The following is a 27744-nucleotide window of genomic DNA, read 5'->3' on the forward strand; positions in this document are numbered from 1 at the left end:
ACATCATGAGCTTTCTGTGAGGGATGCACGGCATACCTAGCTAGGTATGTGGTGCCTCCCGAGCAGAAGCTCATGATGTTATGCATTGTATGAAAAACACTGAAAAGGCTCCCTTTTCCTGAAAAGGCTCCACTCCCTTTTCCTACATGAGAAAATTTCTAAATCTTCTTGTGAGCAGAAAGGCAATATTTGATAAAATGTCTTGCAGGCACGAAGGTGGAGGGGACTTGTGACCGACGTTTTTCCTCAATGTTCCCAAGCAAATACCGAACTTTAAACTTCTTGAGACTCGCTGGCAAAAATATCAATTGGTTTTTCAAATAACTTATCAAATTAAAAATTTATCTGAAAGCTCAGTTTACAACAAATCTGCATGTAGTGATGCATTCCTAAATGATTAACAATCTAGATGGTATACCGCCGCTGACTGGCAAAACTTCCCCGGTAATATATGACACATCATCCGAAACTAAGAAGGCTACAGCTGCATCCATATCATCTGCCTTACCAAATCTACCTAGCAAAGTGTGTAATTTCACTTCCTCTTTCTGCACACACGACCAACCAATAGCTACATCGGAAACCTATATTATGTAAGCTGACGCAGATCCTCAATAAAAAGAAAGAGCTTTATCGTCGCTTCATGTTGAAATATAAAGTCCGAAAGGTGTGTGTGCACAACAAAGCCAGGAGCGACACAATTGACTCGGACCTTGGGTGTGAGCTCTGCAGCGAGGGCCTGCATGCATCCAACAACAATGGTCACAACAAATTTATGGCAAAGTTGGAATCTCAAGATAGAAACCCACATATATATATCCAAGTGCAAACCTTGGTTAGACCAAATAAGGCGGTCTTAGTGACAGCATACATTGCAAGATGTCCTTGAGGATTGTAGCCAGCTATAGAAGAGATAAGGATTACCGAACCACCTTCTGCTAAGTGTGGAGCTACCTCCTGCAAATGCCAAGAATTAAAGAAAGAAAGAAAGCTTTATTAGCGTCTTCAAAAGGCCAATGTTGGCCTATGAGACAGAAAGTTTTACATGCGTAGGTCCTCTGAACATCCAATAAACGACAAAAGTGCTGAAAATAGGCATGTATACATTACCTATACACATGTATACACATCCTTCACAATCATAAAGCCATGTCCATGCAAGTATCCTCTCAAATCCTCAAGAGGTGCCATTTGAGAGCCTGCCTGTATGAGAAGAACGCCCGCCTTTACATTGATATCCCATAACTTGTCCAAGGCTCATCCTGACATGCTGAGGACAGGATCTATTGAAGAACTCACTGCTGCATTTGACACAAAGATATCCAATCGCCCAAATTTCTGCAATACAAATGACAAATGTCCAATCATGATCCCATACAAAGCTCAACCTTAAGATGAAGCATGAAAGAAATTGTTTATTGTGAATGACGTAGATGAGCATAGACTAAAATCCATGACTCAAAAGAAGAAATCTTCCACCCCATAGATGTCTGCTAAGACAGAAGGCAAAGTACTATAGGCGAGGCAAATGCTTTGGGTGTGAAGAGACGGGGCACATCTTAGCTAAGTGCCCAAAGGAGGAGGAAAAGGATGAGGACAAACCAGAATCATCAGAAGCCACCGAGGGGCGAGCAAAGAAAGGGGAAATCAAGGCAGGACCAACACTAAGCTATGCACGACATGGGGCAAGGTGCAGGATCAAGAAGCGCTTATATTCTTCGACAGTGGAAGCCAAGGCCAACTTTATCTCGACTGAGATGGCAGCTCGACTAAGGATCAAGCCTAAAGACATGGGGCCACAAATAGATGCAATGTTAGCCTGAAGACTAGGGATCAAGCCTGAAGACATGGGGCCACAAATGGATACAATGGTGTAGCGTAAGGGCACGAAGTTGCCGTAACACCCGTCATTGGTAAGCTGCGGCTAAGCCTGAAGACATGGGGCCACAAATGGATACAATGGTGTAGCGTAAGGGCACGAAGTTGCCGTAACACCCGTCATTGGTAAGCTGCAGCTATACTGCCACGTTACATACGGCACGAAGACTTCAACATCATGACTTTTGGAGGGTGCAATGTTCTTTTAGGGATGCCATGCAATGTGGTCATAGAATATGAGGAATAGCAAGGTTGGGAAATAGTGATTGATGTAAAATTGCAAGGAGAATCAATACCCCTTGTACCAGCTTCGGCCATTTCTAAATTAATGAAATCGAGTCTTTTTGTTTACTTGATCTTTCTCAATAATGTGGCTAGTAGTAAGGATTCCAATTTGTCAAGTTGGAATGGAAAAGTTTTCTTCAAGCTCAAGTCAATTGTTTTCTAAGGGTTTGCTTGGCGAACTACTGCTTGAAAGGCCAAAGGATCACACCATAGATCTACTTCCTCGCAATACTCCTTCAAATAAACCCCCTTACAGAGTGATTTGAGCTCAACACAAAGAGATAATGAGCCAAGTACAAGAACTTTTGGAGAAAGGATTGATCCAGCACTATACATCTCCTTTTTGTTCCCAAGTTTTGCTGGTTGAGAAGAAAAACAGATCTTGAAGGATGTGCATCGATTGTAGAGCTCTCAACAAGATCGCCGTCAAGAACACATTTCCATTACCCGGGATCAATGATATACTCGATAGATTACAGGGTTCTATTTTAGAAGAATTGACCTTGAAAGTGGCTATCATCAGATCAAGAGCGCTCCTGGAGATGTATACAAGACCGCGTTCAAGACATCCTTTGAATTGTATGGGTATCTCGTGATGCCCTTTGGACTCACGAATGCTCCTACAACGTTCAACAGGATGATGAATAGGACACTTAGAGAGTATTGCCAGTTTGTGGGAACGTTCTTTGATGACGTCATTGTTTTCTCTGAATCCGAGGTAGAACATAGAGAGCATTTACTGAAAGTGCTTTAGGACTTGAGAGAGCACAAATTGGTTATTAATGGCAAGATAAGTGAGTTTTTCCTTCCAAAGATGCACTTTCTCATAGGACACGTTGCCTCGGTAGAGGATGTTAGAATTGAGGACCAAGGTGTCCGCAATACAAGATTGGCCAAGGCTTTGGAATGTCCATGACATAAGGAGCTTTCTAAGATTGTGCTCTTACTATAGACGGTTCATTTGAAAATTTCCGGAAATATCTTTATTGTTGCATAACCTAACTGTCACAAGCTGCCCACGTGTCAAAAAAGCCACTGAAGACCCATAGGGCTAGGACTCCCTAAGCCTAACCCTAGCCAACTTGCAGATCCCAATCAAGCGGCCTAAATCCTAGCAGAAGCAGAAGAAGACGAAGCCCTCACCAACTTACAAATCCTCGTCGAGTAGCCAATTATTAAAATGGGATAGGACTAAAAATCCTAACCAGCCTAAGGCCTTAAAATAAAGCAAAAGATCACACACACACACACACACACACACACACACAAATTTTGCGTAGAAACCGATGTGGCATTCTGTACAGACAACCCCGCGTTTTGTGCTGACAATTGATGACATAGAAATGCTATACAGACAGCCCTTTGGGCACTAGCTTTTAAAACCAGATGCTTTTAGACTTGATCTTTTCATGTGACTGCTTTTGGATATGTACTAATGGCTCACTCTTTGGCATTCAACCGGCGGGAGGTGCAGAGCAGAGCTTCAAGTGTTTTACCGTGTTGAAGCAATATAAAGAAATACCGAAAGGGGCACCACAGTTTAGGGCCAGTGCACTCTAGGGGTGGAACTACGCCACTGTATATCTTGTGTGAAGATTCTCTTTTAGTTCAATTGTTTTGAAGTGCCTAAAAGTTTGTTCAGTCTATTCTTTCAAGTTGGCCCGTGGTGCCTGTTAGAGTCACCATAGTCATATGGAGACGGGGCCGGGTCTCGAGGACGTGACAGGTCCCAGGGACGCGTACGTGGCAAAACAAGGGATGCGCTTTAAAAAACACTAGTTCTTTGCAGATCTAGTACTCGGCATATACTAGACAACACTAAGAGCACAAGATTGCAAAGAAAAAGTGGGTTTTGCACTCATATTACATAATACCAAAATATAACATGTAGTAAGGGCGTGCGTGACACCGCGCACGTGATGTGGTGATCAATCATCCTCGTCAAAGGGCAAAAAGTAATGATGTACAAGTGAAGAGTGGATAACTAGAGTTTAGCATATATGGGACAATGTCAAATGACAGAAGTACAAAATATGACTCAAAAAGGGAAGGACTCAAGAGTCAAGACTCAAGCGTCAAGACTCAAGAGGTCTACATGATGGCCCATGGTGCCAACTGAATGACAACTAGCTCTGCAAAGTCCATTTGCTCCAAAAAATCATCCTCAAGTGGTGTTGTCTCAATCTCTCCCTCTGCATTTATCTCTATCTTTGGGATAGGATCATCCTCTCCAAGTGCCCACTCCGTAAAATCATCACTTTGGTCTAACTTGGAAAACATCTTCGAATTTAATGAGACATATATGAGATCATTGGCTCTCTGCACATCAAGATGATTCCTCTTCTTTGAGGCAACATGAGCATACACACTCCAAAGTTGCTCCAAGCAACTCGTAGTGCATGCTTGGCTAAGAATGCGAATAGCCAAATCTTATAAACCGCCCAATCCCGCCCCAAACTCCTCCCACCAAAGAGGACTCCCCATCTCAAAGCGAATTGCTTGTGCAACACGCATGTGACAAATTTCTCCCTTTCCTTTCCTGTGGACATTGATTTGCCTCCAAATCTCGGTCCTTACTGTAACAAAGTTGGACACTCCAAGTCAAGATTCTACCGCGACACAACAAAGATTCACTTCAAAACTGTTCAGAATTCACAATTAATTCGACACGGCAAGGGAGTGGGAGGGTTCTCACTCTCAGACTCTGCGTCCAAATGCTCTGAGTTGTGAGGCCCTGCCCACCTATTTAAATGTTTACAAGGGATGCCCAAAAGCAGAGCCCCAAAAGCTTTCACTTTTAAAAACATCTTAAAATGAAGCAACTTATCAAGCTTCTCCAAAAGCCTTGCGTAGAATTCAGCTGCACAAAAAGCAGATTTTCCATACAGCCTTGCCACGTCAACCTGCTGCCGCGTTTTGCGTCGGAAATCATGTAAGGCCATACGGTCTGCCACGTCAGCATGTCTGCAGATTTTCCGAGAGCTGCCAACCGAGGTGTGTGTGTGTATCTGCTGCCCCACAGTAATTGTGTCCAGCCATGCCATGCCATGCCACGTCACCCATTTGTGACACTTTCCTTTGGGTCGGGCACAAGGCACGCAAGGATGGTTTGCCAACCATTCATCACCTCTTTGTCCGTCCATTGGTCCCCTTGTTGAAATTGTGGATCCACTACATAAGCCGCCGCAAGAGGAGGAGAATAGTAAGACACACACAATTCTTGGATCTCCTCGTACCGACATTATACATAGTACATGGCACATGCACAAGGCTTGAATCAAGATTTGCATGCTCAATGACGAGGGAAATCCATTCCAAGGCGCCTATATCTTTGAGAAGATTGTTGAGGCAATGAACCATGCAATATGTGACCGTGGTTTTTGGATAATGGGATTCGATGATGACTCTGGCGACACGATTGCTATTTTCTCCATCGGTGACGACGGCAATGACATCATGCTTTCCCACCTTCTCAATGCAAGCGCCCACTCTGATGCAAGTACTTGCGCACTCTTCCCGGTCTTCGATGCATCATGGGAGTCAATGAAATACATCTCCCCCCGAGAATATGCCAACACACCATGAATGGAGCGACGACAGGTATTACACCACCCATCCACAATGAGGGATACCCCAATCTTCTTCCATGAAGCCCTTGTGGATGCACATGCCGCCTCCACAATCATCTTCTGTGCCTTTTCTTTAAAATATGGAGACCTATTGTCAAAAAAAAAGTGTACATTAGTGATGTACATTGTACAAACTAAAGATTAAAGCTTAAGCCTTATAAGTTATAGTCTATAGAGTTTACCGTGCCCCATTGAAAGCAATATGGTCGTGGTAGAAAAATCTTGCCACGGCCACATCTACCTCCTCTTTCAAGGCCGGTTTCCAACTCTCTCCAAGAGTTGCTTGCCGCTTGGGTGGACGAGAATGAGGGAAAGACTACGATGAAGGGTTTGCAGAGGGTGGAGGTGGGCGATCGCCGCCGGTGCCGATTGATGCACAAAATGATGCCGAAGAAGGGGATGCTGATGCTCGGATGAAAGCCGTCATGGCCATCTCCCTCGGATTCACCGTGCGACGCTTGTTGCGATTCTTCTTGGCCTCTTTGATATTCTCTAGAGTCTTCTCAAGGTGTAGGAGCTTTTGCTTCTCCTCATCCGAGACGGTTTGCGAGCAAAATTGAACTTGATGCCCTTTTTCGTGAAGGAACTGTGAGCGCACCTTCCTCACGGAACCGTTGCGTTCATAGCCACAACGGCGGCACTTCCATGGCTTGCTTCCACCTCCAACACTGGACTTGGGAGCGATCACCTCATTCCACCATGTCCATGTGAAGTTGGCTGAGGAAGGGGGTTGAGAAGCCGCGGCGGGGCTAGAGGGAGGAGAAGGAGGAGGGCTTAGAGAAGCTTCGGATCCATCTTGAGATGCCATAGATGATAGATATTAGAGAAATCTCGCCACTCGGAGAGAAGGAGAGAGGGGTAGGCTTCAAGGAATCAAGGCTCCAAAGTTTCGACTTGGAGAGGAGGAGAGATGAGAGAAAGAGAGAGGGAAGGAGAGACTCGAGAGGGGAGGGCAAGGCTCAACACTTCGGTATGTAGTATGAGGCTATGGTGACTATGAGCCTTGAGGCCTTGGGCCCGATGGCCATGGGAAAGAGAGAGGGGAAGGAGAGAGTCTTGGGCCCTTGTGCAATGGATGTGTAGTATCATGAATGAGGCTTGCCCCTTGCGCCACTTAGTCTTGGCCTTTGGGACCTTGGGTCCTCTTAAATAGAAAGCCCCCCGCGCCCAACTTCCAAGTGAAACGTCCCCTAGGGACTAAATGGCCGTTTTGAATTTGAAATTCAAATTTAAAAATTCCCGCCCGCTGTCCATACGCCCCCTGCCCACATCCCATACGGATCTGTCACCGGAGACGCGCAACCTGGGACGCATCCCGCCCCCGCCCCTTGTGATGAATGTCTCGGCGTCCCAAATTCGCGTCTCATCCCACATCCCGGTGTCCCCCGTCTCGTCCTCGCCATTAAGGCCCGCGTCACCCCGTTCCCTGTTTCTATAAGAGTTACACCACCGTTGCTTCACCATTTTGTATAGCTAGTGATTGTCCCGGGCTGACCACCCATTGTCCATCACGTAGGTTGCACGGGTGGGCACTTTAGCACGTGTCTGCACGGTCATTTTTTGAGTCTAGCTGGGTGCACACATATTTCAGCGATTTTATGGGCTTTTATATTTTTGACCTAGTTACACATTATTGCCCTACCTCAACCCAACATCCTATAAAAGGAGTGCTTGGGCTTTTTTATTCAGACAGTGTGTATTGAGAGCATTACTTGTAGAGCATCTGTGCTTCTAGCGTTCTCTCTCTCTCTCTCTCTCTCTCTCTCTCTCTCTCTCTCTCTCTCTCTCTCTCCAAATATATATCAGAACACCCATGTCCTACCGTGCGAGACGGGCCATCACCTTGATGCGGACAAGATCACACATGCTCAAAAGTAAAACGGGAGGATGGCTGAATATTGATGAAAACATGAGGAGATGCACTCAATGCAACTTGAATTCATTGGAAAATGAGGCACATGTATGTAACCCTTGAATGTCCAGCATATGCGCACATTCGGGTCGACTTTCCTCAACTTTACTACATTTGAGGAGCTTCTCTCAAGAACACATCCCTCTCTAGTAGCACTAGGCATCTATCTTGCCAAAGTGCTAGAACATCACACCACACTCACAAACAAGATCACCACACAATCATGACACACCCCCTCCTTCACATGGGAAGGGGGGAGTCTCATATATGAGATTTTGGGTCCCATGGGTCATTTTGGCCCCCCGAGGACGTAAATACATCATCATCATCATCATCTCTCTCTCTCTCTCTCTCTCTCTCTCTCTCTCTCTCTCTCTCTCTCGTCTCGCGTTTTCGGCACGCGTGGTCTCATACCCTCTCCGCTGCTCACTCTCACATGGTATCAGACGTCCAAGACCGGTGATAAGAGGCTCTTGCTCGTGTTTGGCGACAATTCCATCGCCGGAAAGTTGCAGCTTTCCATCACCACAGATCAGCCTAACGCTAGGTCTTCTGCAGAATTTCATCGCGTAAAAGTGCAATTTTGTGCCTTGCGTTTTCAGCCAGGTAGCGATTTTGGAGCCTCTTACGATTTGGAGCCACATCAGTGTTTTTTTTGGCACAGCAATAGCGATCTGCTCTCCTCCTATTGGTGCCCCCTCCTTGTAGAAAAAACGCCCCAGACCTGCACCAGATCTACCTAGCGTTTTGAGGCCAGATCTATGTTTTTCTGGAGCCTTGCGTTTTTGGTTTGCTGCTGCGTTTTCAGCAAACACTAAGCCTCTGCACCCTACGGGACCTACTTGGCCCTTCTTCCACCGCCTGGAACCAGCAGATCTACACTTTCATCAGGTATCCGCAAGAAATTGACCACTTGCTTGCTGTTTTTTCTCTGTTTTCAGCCATCCGACGGCTGAGAAGTACGAGGATCCCATAACCTCAACCTCTGGGACGCTCCCATACCGATTGGTGACATACAAGCCCGCTGAATTCCCTGTTACAGCAGCGTCTTCAGCCCCTTTGCAGGTGTTTTTTGGGTAGACAGCAGGCTAATTTTTTGCCTATTGTGTGGTCGATTACTCCATTGCTCGTCAGGACACCATCCAGTGGTTGTTTAAGCGGTTATCTTGGACTGCTACAGCATTGAGTCAGTACCTTCTTCGGCGACTTGAGATCTTATCCATTGACCCTTGGGACATTCTCTGAGCACGTGACATATCGACTCCAAAGCAGGAGGGACAACAATCCCTACATCTACTACGACCACGGTGACTTCCACTTCTGCGACTACGTCGTCATCTGCCAACGCAACATCCAACAACTATGCCCTCACATGATACAAAGAGTTAGAGCACAAGGAGACTCTAAGCTTGTTTGCCTGCAAAAATGCTCGCTGCTCGCTACCCGCTCGCCATCGCTGTCCCCCCCTCCCCGCCTCACCTGCGCGCTGCCCAGCTAGCTGCTGCAACCCTCGCGAGCTTTCCTTCCATCCTCCCCAACAATCAAAAAAGACACCCCCTATGTCTACTACGACCACGGTGACTTCCACTTATGCGACTACGTCGTCCTCTGCCAATGCAACATCCAACAACTATGCCCTCACACCATACAAAGAGTTAGAGCACAAGGAGACTCTAAGCTTGTTTGCCTGCAAAAATGCTCAATGCTCGCTACCCGCTCGCCATCGTTGTCCCCCTCCTCCTCACCTGCGCGTTGCCCAGCTAGCTGCCGCAGCCCTCGCGAGCTTTCCCTCCATCCTCGCCCGTCACCAGCCCTCCCCTCCCCACCAAAAGTTTTGCTTGAGGGGTTCGCCCAGCTGTACTCACTCACTTTGGCGTGCTCTCTCCAGCAGGGCTTGGTCTCGCCTTCATTCCTTCCGCACTTCTGTGTAGCAGCAAACACAGATGGATTCTGCCCCGCCAAAAGAGGGACTTGACGGAAGGCCCCTCGCCCGACCCCGCAGAACCCACCATCCGACTTGCTCTTTCGCCTACAGAGCAAGCGAGCTTAGAGATAGGGGTGATGCGCCTCCAAGCCACCTCTGTTATCTGCAAGATTCTCGACACCAGACCCAGCAGAGGAGAGGTGCGTGATCTCCTCCAGGCCCGCCTTTTAGCAGAGGTGGCAAGATCCTCGATCTTCAGCTTCTCAGACGTGGTTACTACCAGATAGAGTTCGAGACTCCCGAGATGGCATCCAAGGTCATTGCGATGAGCCCCCTGGCCATCCGATCAATTCGAGCTCATTTTCGATAGTGACGCCATGGTTTCGACCCAGCTACCGACGTTCTTATCGAGGAGGCAGACCTTCCAATCTCAGTCTGCTTCCCCAGCCTGAGGAGGGAGTACCTTTTGCTCCTATCCAGGATTGGCTTAGAGATTGGGACCATCCTGGAGACACCTCGCACGACGGTAGCCTCTGTAGTAGCTGCCAAGGCAAATGGCATATACCCACAATTCGTGTTCTGGTCTAGGACAGCCACACCCTCCCCAAGGTCATTCTACTACCTCGAGTGAGTGGTGGTTGGCTCCGCCAGAGCGTTGCGTATTCGGGCCTCCCGAATCAATGCTTCATTTGTCAACAGATGGGCCATCTTGCAAAGGCCTGTCCACGGAGGAGACCCCGATCCTCACCTCAGACTCAGCCCCAACCTCCTAAGGCTGACCAGCACCAGCAGACAGAGTCACAGGGTACTCAGGCACAGGGTACACAGAGTTGAGGACAGAGAGATTAATCTTCTTATGTTACAAGAGCAATGTGAAAGCCAGATTAGACAATGTGGTCAGCTTTTGTGTGATCGATATGAGACATTTTGGTCAGCTGCATTTGGACTTGGTGGTATCAGGGAGGAGTATGTGTGACTATTGCGAACGCTTGGCAGCAAGCCATTGTGGGCAGAGGTATTATTGTGCCTGGCAGGTCTCAGTGGATTACTATGCATGTTTAGGGCTGCCTCTTGGGCTTCCTGAACATCTATGCGCCCAATGTGGCAAGTACACGTGCAGAGTTTTGGTCTCACATTGTAGAGTCTCTGCCGCATGCAAACTCAAGAGCAATGGTGCATTGGGGGTGACTTCAACATGTTGGACGACCCCTCTGACAGGATTGGAGGTAGCCATGCTACTGTGCACGGGGCTGAGTTGGCAACTTGGAAGAGGCTATGTATGACTTTGAGGGTTTCAGATGTTGGCAGCACTCCGGCTTTGTGAGGCCCCCAAACAGCCTGGCCTTCTCTCGCTCGGACCGTAGAGTGGGAGGAATGAATCCATCTCGAATAAATCGCTTCTACGCTAGTGACCACATTTGTGACTTGGGTGGGTCAGTTTGCATTTTGGCTGGGACATCTCTTTCGGACCATGCACCAGTGATACTCACTGTGATAGATAGACAAAGGAGGGGGAGCACGATGCTATGCATTCCTGAGAAGATCTTGATGGACTCAGAGCTCAGAGAGCATTGGTGGCTCTTTGGACAAAGGACTTAGACACGCAGGACTCCCCTGCTGACAGAGTGGCCTTCGGACTTGCTCAGCTTAGTCGCTTCTTTCTCCAGGAGTCTACGGCTCGCTTGTCTGCAGTGAGGGAGGAGGAGCAACGTCTCCAATGGGGCGTTGCTTTCTTGCCAGCATAGAGAAGAGGCGCCATGAGTTTGCTTTCCCTGGACAGGCGTCTCAGTGGACCCAAGTGGGTGACAGAGTGACTGGGCGTTCTTTGAGACAGTGGGACCCCGCCATGCGCACACCAAAGTCAGCTAGTTCAGGAGATCTGACGGGTCAGTTTCTTCAGAGCCAGAGGATATGCGTGCAGTTGCTATTGACTTTTACCGTGACTTGCTGTCAGCAGAGCCTCAATCAGAGCGTCGGGATGCATGAAGAGAACAGGTCTGGGCATAGATGCCTTGTCTTTTGACTAAGGAGATGCGCCAGAGGCTTGAACTGCCTCTTTGGCAGTGGCGGCCCATCACCATCCTCAACTCAGCTTACAAAAATTCTAGCCAAGGCTCTGAGTTTGTTGATTCAGCCAATTTTAGAGAGCATTATACATGGGACCCAGATAGGTTTTGTCAAGAAGCGCAGTATCCTCGACAACATCTTCACTTTTTGGAGGCATTTGCCCTCGCGCGCCTTCGAGGTGAGGATCTAGTGATACTTCTTCTCGATTTGGAGAAGGCCTACAACAGAGTTGACGGGGACTTCTTGAAGGGCACTCTACGCAGGATGGGTTTCTCAGATGCTTGGATCAGAGGTGTGTCAGCTCTTTACAGACGTGCACACAGTCAGGTGCTTTTGGCAAGAGGTAGAGGAGACCGTTTCATGCTCACACGCTCGGTCAGGCAGGGCTGTCCTCTAGCCCCCTTCCTCTTTCTGTTCTATGTTGAGGCGATGAGCAGATTCTTGGGTTCACAGTACGCTGGTTTGAGTGGCTCAGCGCTCCCTATTCAAGGCGATGAGCCACTGGATGTTGACTTTGCATACGACTCAGCTTTGTACTTCGAGGGCCAAGAGGCCAACCTGCACAGTTGTGAGCTGGCTCTACAGACGTTTTGTTGTGCATCAGGCGTACTAATCAATTGGAGGAAGACAGTGGCTTTCTAGGTTGGCAGTGCTCACATGCCTGATTGGTTGCCACGTGAGGGTTTTAGATGGATTCCCCCCAGGGACTGCAGTTTCGCTACTTGTGCTATCAGGCTCGCCAAGGCTTGTCTCCTGAGCAGCAGATTGCTCCCCTCCTCCTGTCCATCAGGAGGAAGTTGTTACATTGGAGTTCGGCACGACTCTCTTTGGCAGGCAGAGTTATAGTGGCCAACCACGTTGTAAGGTGCAGCGGATGTGAATATTGAACTTTGCTCAAGATGAGTGCTTCAAACTGTGCTCAAGGTTCCTTTTACTTACGGAAGGGAGAGCCTTCCGTTCCTTTAGTGAGAGAGTGCAAATGATCACAAACAAAGTGGATAAACACTGTGAAGGTGCTGAGACTGGGAGATAGAGAGAGAAGAATACGACACCAGAATGTTGTCAAACCCTCCTCCGAAGGCCCCACTCTCTATGGCGAGACCGGTCTACTATTGATTGCACAAATCACTACAATGCAATGGACTTGCCGACGATGTCGATGACGATGAGGACAACGACAAGGCCTGCTGAAATCTGCAAATCTTGTATCTGCTGAATTCTGACTCAATGTTGGTGACGACGGCGATGACGACAATGCGACAACGACGCGCTGAAAACGCAGATGCTGAAATCTGCGTTTTCCGGGCTCAATCTGCAAACCTTGGCTGATCTGACCGTGCAGCAAGGATCTACTGCGGGAAGGTGAGATCTACAAGGTCGGGGGTTCTACTGCGGAGTCTGATTGCTAAAAACTGAAAACGTTGATACCTATGCTGGTTCTATCGCGGAGAATCTGCAAAATGCTATGTTGTTCTGCTGATCCAAAAACACTAGGGCTGAATCTATGTCTGATGCAAAAACGCTAGTGATCTGCTGAGGGAATCTGCTAATGCCAGGCTTGATCTGCTGTCTGCAAACGCCAGGGCTGTCCTTCATGAAAAACGGTAGGCTAGTCTTTGGTCTGTTGACTGAAAACGCTAGGTTGACTGCCGGGGAGGTCTTACTGAGAAGGTGTCTGTAGAACACTTCGTTCCTGCTGCCTCTTTTGCCAAAAAGTGCTAGCGCTAGGTTTTCTTATATAAAATCATAGCCAATTTGCCCTACCCAGTTTTCCAACAACAGTCACTTAATAATAATAAGTGAAAAATGGCTAAAATAGGTTTTCTGCACTGTAAAATGCTCTTGATGGAATCTGATGGTAATTTGATGATCATGTTGTGTGAAACCAAAGGATATGCATCTACTCTAAGTGTCTGGACATGCACGGTCTACGAACAGACTCACAAAAGTGCCAGAACACTTCCTAAGCTAGGCTAACTGAACTGAACTGAATCCTTGTCATGAAGTAGCTTGTCCGATACATATAGGGTTAGATGTGCACGTGACATCCCCTCCGTTTCAAAGTGAGATACTAGTACCGAACTGTATGGCATCGAGGGAGATCGCCAGGATTGCCCTATGGCACAACAGGTTTGGCTTCGAGTCCTCCGACTGATACCAGCTCTTTCCACAATGCGACAGTACACTTGGGAGGTAGCTGCTTGGTCCACCCTCACGGGCCCTGCACTACGGTTTGAGCTATCTTTCACCAACAGCATGATAGCGATACAGGGGGGTCGACCTACACTCCAACCTGCCTACAGAGCTTACCCCACAGGAGTAGTGCAGTGAGAGAGAGAGGTATGTTGGGAGCTCATCTGTAGCCTGACACTCTAGTTCATTTGGCGGGCCCGTTGCTTCCGCATCTTCGAGGCTCGCCTTGTGCCACCAGCGGAGATTGTTCGAGATTTTTGGCGGGAGCTGATCTCAGGGGACAATTCGAGAGACTTCATGGCAGCTCCGACCGCATGCAGTAGCGCAGAGAGGCGTTCGTTCTCTAGCGCCCTGGGCCTTTCTTCACCATGGTACAGGCCAGATGGCACTATCGTCCACCTGTGTGGCTTTTCCCTCCTCCCATCTCCTGATTTAGCCCTCATTGTACATATGTTGTTGTTTCATTGGGAGAGTCTCCCCTTATGGTTGATGTAGCCCTCTCTAGTAGAGGTGGTTGTAGCCCTATGGGCAGTTTTATTAACTAATAGAAGGAGTTTTTTCTCGGAAAAAAAAATTATGCCCTCAGACAGTTTATTGAGGAGAAGAAGTTGGATTTACACAACTATGTTGTGTGGAGGACACGAGTCCGCACAATCATTGCCTACCATCCACTCTGGGAATGATTGAATGATTTTACCAATTCGGCCAGCCCACCCTTCCCACTGCCACTCAGGATCAAATTGACGAGTCGGTGGATCAGGACATATGAGTCTTCACCTTTCTTATGATGAACCTCTCAGACCGCATCACGAAGGAAGTTTCCAAAGAGGAGCATGCACATCCATTGTGGAGACGGATTCTTGACCAGTTTGAGACATCGTTTTCCAGACATATCACACTTGAACGGGAGTTGTACAACGTCCAACTCAAGGATTTCAACTCACTCGATGGTTTAACCCGCTGTATGAAGAACTTTGGTACGACCTTGTCTCTGCCGGAGGCGACATCACCTTGGCACGCATGGCTGGCCTCTTACTATTCAAGCTTCCCGCAGGCTTTGATCCCAACTTTCAGAGTTTGCTCACATCCGGGCGTACCTCTTTTCCCGCATGGGACGAGATTCTCCCTTCCCTTAAACAGATCGAGGGGCACTCCGCATTCAGAGTTGGAGGTGTTGTTGATGCTGAAGGAGCTTTGATCGCTGAAGAAGGTAACAAGAAAGGCAAAGGTAAGAAGAAGAAGAAGAAGAACAAGGACATAAAATGTTACTACTACCACAAGAAAGGGCACAAAAAATCAGAATGCAAAAAGAAGAAGCGAGAAGAGGCCAACAAGGAGAAACAGACAGCCTCGACTACAGTTGTACCCTCTCACGAGACGGCGGGACCACGCCCTTGCTACATTGCAGTCAGGTACTTGGGTTGTTGACAGTGGAGCTACCACTCACATGACTCCCCAGCAGTCTTGGTTTAGCTCTCTCCGGGAGACTCATGGGCAGACCGTCACTATGGGTGACAACCATGAGATTCCAGTGTGTGCAAGCCAGATTACCCTCTTCCGTTCTACCGTAGATCCGAATTTTAGTTCAGTATAGGCGCTCTACGTTCCGGACATGGCCTTCAACCTCCTCTCCGTGTCGAGTTTGGACTCTCAGGGAGCTGAGATACACTTTGGGAGAAGCAAGGTGATTGTTGCTGATTCTACGACAGGTACTGTTCTTGCACACGGTGAGCGCGATGGATCCCTATACCGCCTCACTGCTCTTCTGTCTCGAACCTCGGAGTCTTCTTCTCGATGGCATGCACGATTTGGACACTTAAGTTATCAGCAGCTCCAGCAAGCTACTAGGACCTCTCTTGTGGAGGGTTTACCCACGATACGCTCTTCACCAAGCGTGTTCAAGGCTTGCCAGTTGGGCAAGCAGCACAGGGCTGCCTTTCCTAAGCAGGCATCCATCGGCACCACTCGCACTTATTTACATTGATCTATGTGGCCTGATGAGCACTCCTTCATTTTCTGGCTCACAGTACATGCTTGTGCTTGTGGATGATTGTAGCAAGTACACTTGGGCTTCGTTCTTAAAGCTCAAGCCGAAGGCTTTCAGTTTCATTCGAAATTGAAAGATGGTGGTCAAAAAGAAGAAGGATTTGCACGTCAAATGTTTTCGCTCCGACACAGGGGGTGAGTTCACTTCAAAGAACTTTGCACAGTGGTGCAAGTCAAAGGGCATCCAATGCCAGCTAACTACTCCTTACACTCCTTCCCAGAAGGGAGTTGTTGAGCAGAAGATTTAGACTATGATGGAGATGGCTCGTGCCATGCTGGCACATGCTTCTTTACCTCGGATTTTTACTGGGCAGAGGCGTGTAACACGTCGGTTTACATCCAAAACCGTTCTCTACGCATGCTTTGCAAGACATGACTCCCTATCAAGCTTACTACGGACGTAAGTTCTCGGTCTGACACTTTCGAGTTTTTGGGTGTCCGGCCTTTTGTCCATGTGCCAAAGGAGAAGCGACAGAAGTTAGACTTCAAGTCGAAGAAACTCATCTTCCTAGGCTATTCACCGGAGTCTGATGGATACCAGCTTTATGATCCTGACGCCAAGGCCACCACAGTTCACCGTGATGTGACTTTCTTGGAGTCTTTCAGCACATCTGCAAAGGAGGCAGCATTTAAGCCTACACCTTCCCTACCTCCTCCTCCTCCACCTCCCACACTAGATCCCACTCCTACCCCTGTTCCTATACCCTCTACATAGCAGCCAGTTACTTCACCCGATCATGCCATGTAAGATTTGGATTCTGATGCAGATGATGGTTCTCCAGTGGAGGCCGTCCCACCTCGCAAGGAGAAGTTAGTACCTGGTTGGCTCTACTCTACGGTTTCTTCCTCTGGAGTCACGAAGTTACCAAACTCGGCAAAACCTGGACAGCCTCGACGTTCTGCACGTCTCAAGGAGAGGAAGGTGTTGGCGATAAAGGCCATTAATGATTAGGCCAATACCATCACAAGCTAGCCGCTCCACTAATCCTAACCTCATTCTTTCTTACTGATAATATAGAACAATAATCCACAAAAACTCTCTCTCTCTCTCTCTCTCTCTCTCTCTCTCTCTCTCTCTCTCTCTCTCTCTCAACCCTTGCATGATGCATCCCTTCCACGCTCTGCACTCATCTACAACTGGTATCAGAGTTGGAGAGAAGGCATTGCATCATTGTAGCGCTGCGGCGGAGATTGCAGTGAAGCTGCGAAATCTTCAGCACTGTTTTACAACAAAAATTTGACTGAGAAAAAGGTCGATTTTCAGCATGATTCCCTTGAACCTTATCGGAAACTCTGTGGTCTACAACTTTCCAATTGAAAGTTTTGCCAAATTCCGCACCGATTTCGCCACATGTTTGGAAGCCTGCTTGTAGGTCTAGGGTAGACAACAACAGATTTTTACAGATCTGTTTTGACCTGTAAAAACATCCCATTTCAGGTCCATTCCCGTCAGACCTAACCGTTTTTTCGAGATCTACAACTTTGCAGAAGGAAGTTTCTGCAAATTTTGGACGATTTGGAAGATATTGGCTGACCGGCTACAGGGTGTTCGGGAAGTTGCGGATGCTTTTATTGTGAAGAGTTGTTGGAAGTGGGATCCGCATTGCATACTTCGTTAGTTCGATGCGAGGTTCATTTGCTCAGGGATTTTGAGTATACATAACAGAAGTTTATGCGTGGCTTTTGAAGGAAACAAATGCATTCGGATTATGTTTATTGAGCTCATCTATGGTTGATAGTGCATCTTGCCGTTGCGCATTGTAGATTACTTTGATGCACGGTCTTGTGGGGATACTCCCTATGTACGCATTTGTGGGGCCATCTTGGCTAATATGACAGTTCCGGCCATTTCTGAGACTTGGTTCGGAAGATAGTCATTTTTTGAGACTGACTATAGTTGCCATTGCTTAGCCTTTTGTGAGGGTCGTGCGTGAGGTTTTTTGAAGCCGAACATTGGGGGCCGGGTTACCTAGGTTGAGACTATAGTTGTCATTGCTTAGTCTTTTGTGAGGGTCGTGCGTGAGGTTTTTTGAAGCCGAACATTGGGGGCCGGGTTGAAAGAGCTCCTCCTATCGTGGCCTCGCCATAGGACAAGTATGATAGGGGGCATAGGTGCTCGACATATGCGTTCATGATATGTATGCATTGAGAGATGCGTTGATTCTTGACTCTTCTTGTTGAGATACTAGCTTATGACTCTTCTTGTCGAGATGCTAGCAGATATTGCTTATTCTGGTAATTTATGACATTTGGAATTTGAGATTCTGTTCTTCTTACAAGAGAAATTTTGCCAACATTTTCCCGTGTATTTCACGGCTATGATTTCTTGAACATCTCTTTATCTTGCCATTCATTCTCTTGTGCTTCTATTGGGTTTGTTGGTTGAGATTTTACTCAATTTACAGTTGAAACCCTACTGAATTTATGTCAACATTATTCTTGCCATTTAGTTGCATTATGGCTTCTTCTTCGGATAGCGCTTTGCTTAACATTGAAAAGTTTGATGGAAACAATTTTCCTTATTGGAAGAAGCTAATCATGAATTTCTTGGTTCAAAAGAAGCAGGTTAAACCCATAAAGTTTCAAGGTGTCAAACCCGAGAACATGGATGCGGAAGATGGGAAGAGCTAGATGAGATAGCTAAGTCTACCATTCAATTATCATTGTCTAAGGTTGTGTACTACAATGTGGAAGATGTTAAAGGAGGTGCTTATGCGTTATGGCAACGTTTGTGCAATCTTTATGATCAGACTAGTGCTACATCACCAAGTCTATTGGCTAAAGAAACTTGTTGATTGTTACATGAAAGAAGGGAGTTCAGTGTCAGATCACTTAAACGAATTCAATGCAATTTTTAGCCAATTGATTGCACAAAAGGCTCCTCTTAATGATAGCCTAAAAGCTATGTTTTTGTTGACGACTTTGCCAGAAAGTTGGGATACTTTTCGTATGGCAGTTAGGAACAATCTTACAATGAATGAACTAACCATGGAGAAGGTTGCTAGTTCTTTTTTGACTGAAGAGATGAACAGGAAGAACAATGACAGTGGAAAAGGTTCTATTGCTCTTAAAGTTTACGGTAGATCGCAGTCAAGAAAGGAATCTGTAGATAGAGGAAAATCAAGAAGCAAATCTCGTTCTCGTCATGACATAAAGTGTTACCATTGCAATAAGTCAGGTCATATACAAAAGGATTGTTTTAGATGGAAGAGAGAGCAAAGAAAAGCTAAAGGTAAGAAAGTTCGAGACAAAGATGAACAGAAAGCTTCGTCTATGAAAATTGAAGAAGCAAACACAATGGAATCACATGGAGATGTGTTGTTCTTATCATCTCTTGACTATGATGTTTTAGTTGCAAGTTCCACTACTACCTTTCAAAACTGGATCATTGATTCTGGTGCATCATTTCATGTTATTACATGTAGAGAATGGTTTTCTACTTATGATGCTTCAAGGAAAGGTGTAGTCCGTCTTGGAAACAATTATGCGTGTAACATAGTCGGCACTAGTGATGTGCAATTGCGGTTTGCTAATGGTTGTCACTTCACTTTGAAGAATGTGAGACATGTTTCAAAGTTGGCAAAAAGTTTGATTAGCATTGGGCAACTTGATGATCAGGGTTATTATACCTCTTTTGGAATCATACCTCTTTTGGAGATGTTTTTTGGAAGTTGTCAAAGGATTCTTTGATTGTGGCAAAGGGTTTCAAACATGGAACTCTTTACACTCTACATGTTGCTAGTCTTAAGAATAATGTTATATGTATAGCCGAGCAACCAACTTGGAGAGTGGGCAATAAGAAAAGTGGGAGCAAGGGGGAAACCTCGAAGGAAAGGGCACTCATCCTCCGTTTCCCCTCCATGGAAGCAAAGAAGGACTTCTTGAAGAAGAGACCGACTCTAAAGAAGACGGGCATCTTTCTTGAAAATAACCTCATCCTCTCGCAGATTCCTCATATGCAAGAGGTAATACCGGAAATTAGAGCGGCAAGGGACAAAGGGAAGATTGCTTTTTACCGTGATGGAAGGGTGGTGATATTGGAGCGACGCACCGCATGACGGTACGAGACCTATAAGACCACACTAAAGATGGCAGCCTGGAATTGTAATGGGTTACTCCGTCTTTATGTAGGTGCCTTTGAGGATAGTTTCACTGGGAGAGACATCATTTTCTATTCTGAGACACATCAAGCCCCTGGGCAGTCCATGCCACAGGTGAGCGGATATAGATGGAAGACAGCTTACAGACAGGAGATCAGATCAGAGCATCGAGGACAAGGCTCAAGGGGAGTGGCGGTTTTATTCAAGGAGGAGTTGCAGCCATTGATATATAGAGCACACAAGGATGAGCAGGTTAGGTACATCTGGGTGAGGCTAAGGGTAGAGACAGGCAGATACCTCTACATTGTTATTTGTTATTTTCCTCCTAGTACGTCAGTATATGCACCACCTAGAGTACAGTCCCCGTTTGCTATTTTGGATAATGACATATGGGAGTTTTCCAGCGATGGCGACATTATCATACTAGGGGACTTCAATGCTAGGACTACCCATCACCAGACAGTATTCTATGATACTTCCGAGGAGATGCTTACGGAGCTGAACGTTACAGAGATGGGCATATCCAGACTATCACAGGATGAGTACACGAGTATGGCAAATACTTGATAGATATGGGAACTGCACATGGATTGGCCATTTTGAATGGCATACAGAGATTTTCTACAGCTGGAGGTTTCACATGCTTTCCACATCGGCATGGTGCTAGTACAGTGGATTATGTTATGGCCCAGCCAGGTCTCATTCCATTCTTTCAAGATTTCATGGTGGGCAATAAGCCAGTTGGAGTAGCAGTTGATCATGCTATCTTGTCACGTAAGAGTGAAACGCAGCCCCATTAGGAGAGGTCAGGTCACACTCGGTATACCTTCGTGAGGGAGACAGATTCTGTGTATATGGATGAGATATACAGGCAGCTATGCACTCAGGAGCCGGGACGGCCACTAGATGAACTCACTCAGATATTGACAGAGGCGCTCCATGATGCAACATCAGAGGCATACCCCCACAACAGCCTACACAAAGACGATCTGGAAGCATGCCCCAAAACACTTGGTATGATGAGGAGTGTAGAGAGACGAGGATCAAACTACATAGGGAAGTGCTCATGGGTATTACCACACATAGACAGTCACGGATTATCTTTCGCCGCCTAGTGCAACGAAAGAAAAGGGCTTATCTGTCTCAGCTAGAGCGGGATCTGTATTTGCTATTTATGAGTCAAGACTCAAGCGAAGCATGGAGGCTCTTCCGTGAGCATTCACCACCACCAACCGTCACCTCCACAGCGATATGGGGGGAATATGCCACATCTCTCTACACAACATCAGGGCAGCCACCTTTGTCGGGACATGAGGCATGTAATTTCTTTACTTCTGAGAGGGTAAGGAAAGCCATTGACAGGATAAAGACAGGGAAAGTACATGATCATGATGGTCTAGTAGCGGAGCACTTCATCCATGCCAGAGATATGCTTGCAGAGCTTCTTGCTATGCTGTTTAATTGAGCCATGTATGAAGGCTTCCCAGAGACTTGGAGTATGACTACTATTGTGCCTATTTTCAAGTCAGGAGATCCCATGATTCCCAGGAATTATCGCACCACCATGGTTGGTCACACATTGGCTAGGTTGTATGCATCCGTTCTTGAGCAGGAGCTAAGTAGATGGGCAGAGCGAGAAGGCATACGAGCACCAGGGCAGGCAAGATTCAGGAGAGGTTTCTCCACTCTTGACCAGATTCTGACACTCAGAGCTATTATTTAGGAGGGTAGACATCATGGTGAGAGAATCTATTGTAGCTTTGTGGATTTCCGCAAAGCTTTTTGACACAGTGCCGAGAGCCAGACTTATACGCAGACTACATAACATGGGGGTGCCTATAGAGCTGATATGGGGTATTTTGGCTTTATACAAGACAATGATGGGGCGGGTACGCACTACTAAGGGAATGTCTACAATGGTCCACTCCACTATTGGAGTGAAGCAGGGATGCCCCTATCTCCGACTCTTTTTGGGATGTATGTGGATGAGTTTTCAGACTATGTAGAGCGACAGGGAGACAGAGGGGCTCAGCTAGCAGGGACATGGATTCCCTTGTTACTATATGCTCATGATATTGTATTGATTTCTGACTCTCCAGAGGGAATGCAGCGTCATTTAGATACTTTGCACACATTTGTTCGTGACAGTGAATTATCTATCAACCTTGGAAAAACCAAGGTTATGGTTTTCAACACCACATCACAGTGGGTCAGGAAGTCAGCACCCACATTTACATATGGCCAAGAGACTGTGGAGTACACAGATGCATACACCTATCTTGGGGTAATCTTCAGTGGACCGGTGTTTTCATTGAGGAGAGCATCAGAGACTAGACTGACGAGAGCCTATGTAGCCTTGGGAGGATTGGAGAGGATGTGTTCGCAGATTCAGTTTCAGGAACCGCGAACAAATCTCTGCCTTTTTGACACTCTAGTGACTTCAACTATGCTCTACGGAGTTCAAGTATGGGGACCCTCAGTAGACCATCATGGGAGATCTGGCAGCACAGATGGATGGAGACACAACATCGACGGAGACTACAGCAGAGGATTCGAGCCATACTCTCTCGACATCCAAAGTGTAGATGAGGATGGATTCTAGTAGTAGTATCTTTGTTCTAGTTCTTTTGTACCCGGACATGGTATTAGATTCACCATTTTGTAACAGATTGGTCTCATAGGTCATTTTGGCCTTTTGAAGATGTTAATATAACATTTCATTTCCTCTCTCTCTCTCTCTCTCTCTCTCTCTCTCTCTCTCTCGCGCGCGCAAAGAAGCGGGCTGATTCCCTTTCCATTACATATGAAAATATACAAAGAACGGCCAGTGGCCCATGGCTGATACAAAACAGGGAAGAAAAAACCCCTCAGTAGCTGATAATACATGAAACGTAGAGGGGAAAAAGCTCTAGTACAGATGTCTAAAGATACAACAGAGGCTGGGTACAAGTGGAGGTGGGTGGTAAGGTGACTTCCACCGTGGTGGACGCAAAGACCATAAGCCGAAAGGCCTATACCAAACCAGTTGGTATCCAGATCCGAAAACAGGAAGTATCTATATCGTATCTGTACTCCTGGATAAGTCAATACCACGGAACTGAAAATCCTCTCATGGAAGCCTCAATCATCTCGTGTCCATCTCCTCAAAACATCCTCCTGTGCTCCCAAAATAGCAGCTGTATCTCTCAAAGTCCATAGCACAAACGAGGAAGGTGGAGAAAAAGTCTGGTCCATGGCAAAACAAAAACGCAGGTACCAAGCCTTGCCTGTCCAAATGAGTCTCCCCATCTGATCAATAGTCTCCATGACCAAGGTCTCTATCTCCTCATCTGGAAAACCCAAACTGTACAGCTGCTCCTCTGAGGAAAAGTCAATCACCTCCTGAGCAGTCTGACTAGTCCACTCTGAGAATAGGCCATCTGTGCTGAAGGGATACATGTGAGTAGCAGTGTCTCTGCCTAGAAAAACTGGACCTCTAGACTCAATAAGCAGGATATCGATCTCGGAGGATCCAGGTCTCAGGTGGGTTGCTGATGTCCTCCACGGTCCATGTAGAAGGAAATCTAGAGGGAGCCAAGAGGCTGGGATAGGTGGAGGTGGTGGGGGCACCAACTCCACTGCCGGCTGGTCTCTGCCTCCACTGCTGTCTCAAACACTATGAAATCAGAGCTTTGAGACTTGTCTGGCTCCCCTATCTCTCTGTAAACTCTGTCCTTTGGTGTGTCTTGAAGAGCTGTGTCTGGAAGCTAAGAGTCTGGAGGCTCAACTGCCCTCTCTAGTAAGGGCACTGCTGCTATTCTCATGTAAAATCCTGTGAGGGGACTGGCGACTGTGCAGCAAGTGGCTCCTCACTGTCCTGAGGAGCTCTCCTCCTATAAACCATAGTGGGCTGTCTTTGTCTATCAGTACCTCTGACACCTCTGCCCTGTGCTGTCTGCTGACCGTGCTGAGGTGTTGTCTGTTGTCTCTCTGTCTATCTCTGCCTCTGGCCCTGTCTAGGTCTTCAGCTGGGACAGTCTTGAACTAAATGGCCCATGAGATGATAATAGCAGCACTGCTTCGGTCTACCCGTGACCAAGATCATCTAAGTCCTGATAACTCCCTCCCACTCATACTGAAAGGACTCTGGGAACACCTGGGAAGCAGTCGTAGCAACCTTCACACAAGGTGCTACAACATCAATGTCGAAAGAGTCAAGGAAAGAGGTGCCAAAAACTGATCCAAACTGGTGAAGAACTGCTGGCACCCTGAGCTGTGCAGGCAGCTTTGGAAAAAGCAAGTCGTACCAGGAAGCGCAGAATCTGGTGCAACTCGTCAAAAGAGGAGGGGTCGAAGTCCGAGTACCAGGGTACGTCATAAAACATAAAATACCGGATTTGGAGAGGAGTTCTGGCAACCACTGAATGCGTTGCCTCTGCTGTAGAAAAAAAACAGTGATAAAACACCCTTTGCCAAGCAAGATGATCCTGTAGATGCTCTCTGAGGGGCTGAGGGCCGCTGTGAGCCACTCTCGTATCTTCTCCCTCTACCTGGGAGGAGAACTACCCACCACCCTGCAGATGAAGCCTCTGTCCTGAAGAATCGAGAGGTGCTCCCCAATGCTGCTCTCCATATCTCTGGAGAAGCAAAGAGGGGTATCTGAGAGGCCACCATCTGAGCCTGCAGCTGCCATCACAAGGAAGGGAAGGAAAGGAAGAGGGCGGGAGATGGCAAAAAGGGGAGGGGAGGGGGAGGCGAAGAGGGGGAACCAAAACAGGCGGGGCGGGGAGGGGGGGGGGAGGGGGGGGAAAAACGCAACAGGCGGGGGGAACGGGAGGCGAGAGCAACCAAAACACCCAAAAAAGGGGGAGGGGAAACAAAAAAAACCAGAATAAAATAAAATTAAATAAAAGTTAGAAAAAAAAGGGGGGGGGGGGGGGGGGGGGGGGGACAAGGGGAAGAACCCAAACAAAAAAGAAAAATAAGAAAAAAAAAATATTTATTCCCTCAACTTCTCTTTGTTGACCACCTTTATTATAATGTTTGCAGAATTTCGATTTGTATGCACTTTTCCAAGCTTTAGCTCTCCCTCTTCCAAAACCGTGCGTATGAAGTGATACATTACTTTAATGTTCTTTGTCCTTGAGTGAAAGGCTGAATTATTTGTTAGATGGATAGCGCTTTGGCTATCACTACACAATATACAATTGTCTTGCTTGTGCCCAAGCTCCTCCAAGAACCTCCTCAGCCACAGGATTTCTTTGCTAGCCTCTGTGAGAGCTACATATTCTTCTTCTGTGGTGGAGAGCAATACAACCTTCTGCAATTTAGAAGCCCAACATACCATTGTGCCTCCAACGGTAAAGACATAGCCTGTAGTGCTTCTTCGTGTCACGAGGACGTGGCAACTGCTAACCTTAGTTGTTGGTTTCTTTCCAATGATTTTTGTTTAATTTTTGAGACCCTCTTTTTGAAGTTGCAAATGGTCGGACATTGTATGGCCAATGTGAACGGTAGTTTCACCCGCAGACGGGAAGTTGGTCGGCACTGGAACTCGTAAAGTAAAAGGATGTCTAGGCTCAGTTCAAGATCATGTAGGTCCCCCGTCACACTTAGCAAGTTGGTGGATACTAGGAAGTGAACTCAATAAAGGCATAAAGTCAAGGTGGGATCACCAACAGAAAGTATCTGACAGTTGGGCCACATTGCACTTTTGGATACGGTCCCAATGAGGATAGATGGTCAAATGACCAATGGAAGCCCAACGGAAGCATCTCCTAAAAATTAGGGAATTGCTATTTTGGGCCCTGAAATGTGTTCGCGTCATTACCTTCGGTATGACCAAGGGAACATTTTATTACTTTGCTGCAAAGTCAACTGATGCACCAGTTGAGAGATTTTTAAGCAGGAAGCCCAATGCAGGGAAATTACGTGTATGAGTGCCAAGTGGCACTTTTTGGTCAATTTACCAGGTTTGGGAGAACAGAACTCGTAACTGACTTTTTGGAGAGTTTTGGAGGCTGTTAACTCTTATTTTCAACCATTTCTCTCCATTTTTTAGTTTCCCATGACTTTACCTTGGACCAAGGAACTCATTTTTAGCATTGGAAGGCATCAGATGCGTGTTTACAAGACTGTTTTGCTGCGTTTTCAGCGATACGCAGGTTTTGGCAGCCATAGAAATCTTCCCCTTTTTGCATCTATTTATTCACAGATGCATTACAGGTCAAGGGCAACAGAGGGGACGCTCGATTTATGCTGGGAGATGCTTCATTGAGAACCTTTCAACAGGTTAAGAGCTATGGAGTGCTTTCTTTCCCGCTCTCTCTCTCCCTTACGTGCAGTTATTGATGCCCCACAAGAGGGCTCTTCATTTGACTGATGTACAATTGTGTGGGTTTATGCTTTTGTGCTGAGGCAAGAGCCTCCTTGAGCAAGAACAGGGGTAGCTAGCTGCTACTCCAAAGCAGGCACCGGTGAGGGTTATAACCTCACCGTACAGGTGCGTTTTCAGCACTGTGTATGCGCTGTAAATTGACTGTTTTTCAGCCATACGGACGCCAGAGCCATTGGGAAAAGAGAGGGATTTTGCAGAGCTGTCGTCTCTCTCCCGCCTCTCGATGTATTAATGCCATCAAACCAGATGAAAAAATCACGCTCTCTACCCCTCGCTCATCTCGAGCGCCTGTAGTAAGTCATGATGTTTATCCCATGGCATAGGTTTCCAAATACCAGCATTTATGAATTTTCTGAACTAATTCACCTCAAGGGTTTAGTTTTATATTGTTTTATATTGAGTACATTTACTTCTATGGACATCATGAGCATTGGAAAGAATGAAGAAAACTCCCAATTTGACTACCCTCCTCGAGTTTTGTAAGCACTAAGCATGGCAAAGCTTTAGCTTTTGTTTGGGTTCCACTCAGAATATTAAGAAGTTGGCACCGTGAATCAGGCAAGCAAAGCAATCAGCACAACTGGTGGCTTCCTTTTCTAAACACGGACAAATGACGAGATCTCACCAGAGAAAACAGAATCTGCAGCAACGAAAAATTCAACCTCTTCACTACTCTGAAGATAAAGCCATTCACTTCACTTGAAGGGAGATCAACAAAACTTTCATGTACCATGCCATCCCTCTCTTTTACATCTTTTGACAGGCTGCCATCGCCATTTCCATGATCAAGACTGACAGAAGGACCTTCATAAAGCTGCACATTTTTTTTTGCAAGACCCCTGTATGGAGAAGCCTTACGTTTGTCCAGCTCCATCTCAAAAACCTCATTTTCAGTTATCCACTCGATAGCATTGTTGCTGCAAGGGTGACTCTGCTACAATCTTGGCTTTGCTTTCCTTCCCGCCAATCTGAGGCTGTTGTACAGGTACGCGCCTCTTGCAATTTAAGACAAGAGGGGGAAGGGGAAAATGCAGTGGGAGAAGGAGGACGCTGCTGATGGTTTACAAATTCCTGCCCCAGATTCTCTCGCCCCCATCCCCCTTACGTCCATTCTGCAACTCATCGCAATAGCAAATAGTTTACAAATTCCTGCCCCAGATTCTCTCGCCCCCATCCCCCTTACGTCCATTCTGCAACTCATCGCAATAGCAATTGTGCCTGGCAGCCTCAACCTCTTGCATCGCGCTCACAGCAGGCATCGTCTAACTCGCAACGTTTACACCCTCCAAACTCCATCGGGCCTTGCCACAAACGATTGAGCTGAAGCGCCCCCC

At 46.9% G+C, this 27744-nt stretch overlaps 1 protein-coding gene across 3 annotated transcripts; it reads right to left on the reverse strand.

Moving 5' to 3' along the window:
- Positions 1-317: 317 nt before the first annotated feature.
- On the reverse strand, positions 318-27744 carry LOC147440413 (short-chain dehydrogenase/reductase SDRA-like). Of its 3 annotated transcripts, XM_086483522.1 has the most exons (5): positions 27036-27744; positions 1111-1338; positions 832-957; positions 713-739; positions 318-548 (listed from the first exon to the last, which is right to left on the reverse strand). In XM_086483522.1, the coding sequence occupies exons 3-5, from the start codon at positions 871-873 to the stop codon at positions 390-392; spliced, it is 228 nt and encodes a 75-aa protein (XP_086339648.1). In that variant the 5' UTR covers positions 874-957; positions 1111-1338; positions 27036-27744; the 3' UTR covers positions 318-389. The 3 variants fall into 3 exon arrangements, with proteins under 3 accessions (XP_086339648.1, XP_086339647.1, XP_086339646.1); XM_086483521.1 differs by lacking the exons at positions 318-548; positions 713-739; positions 832-957 and having other exon boundaries at positions 1116-1338; positions 27141-27744; XM_086483520.1 differs by lacking the exons at positions 318-548; positions 713-739; positions 832-957 and having other exon boundaries at positions 1116-1338.

This window comes from Adiantum capillus-veneris, chromosome 15 (genome assembly GCF_014529385.1).
Source record: "Adiantum capillus-veneris isolate H3 chromosome 15, ASM1452938v2, whole genome shotgun sequence".
Taxonomy (NCBI): Eukaryota; Viridiplantae; Streptophyta; class Polypodiopsida; order Polypodiales; family Pteridaceae; genus Adiantum; species Adiantum capillus-veneris.

What these genes read in the sequence shown, in the direction of transcription:
- LOC147440413 (XM_086483520.1), bottom strand. Translation starts at nt 27,284, where the DNA reads ATGGAGCTGGACAAACGTAAGGCTTCTCCATACAGGGGTCTTGCAAAA. An exon ending in TGCAGATTCTGTTTTCTCTG is followed by an intron (nt 1,339 to 27,035) that starts GTGAGATCTCGT and finishes TTTGTATTGCAG; the next exon opens with AAATTTGGGCGATTGGATAT.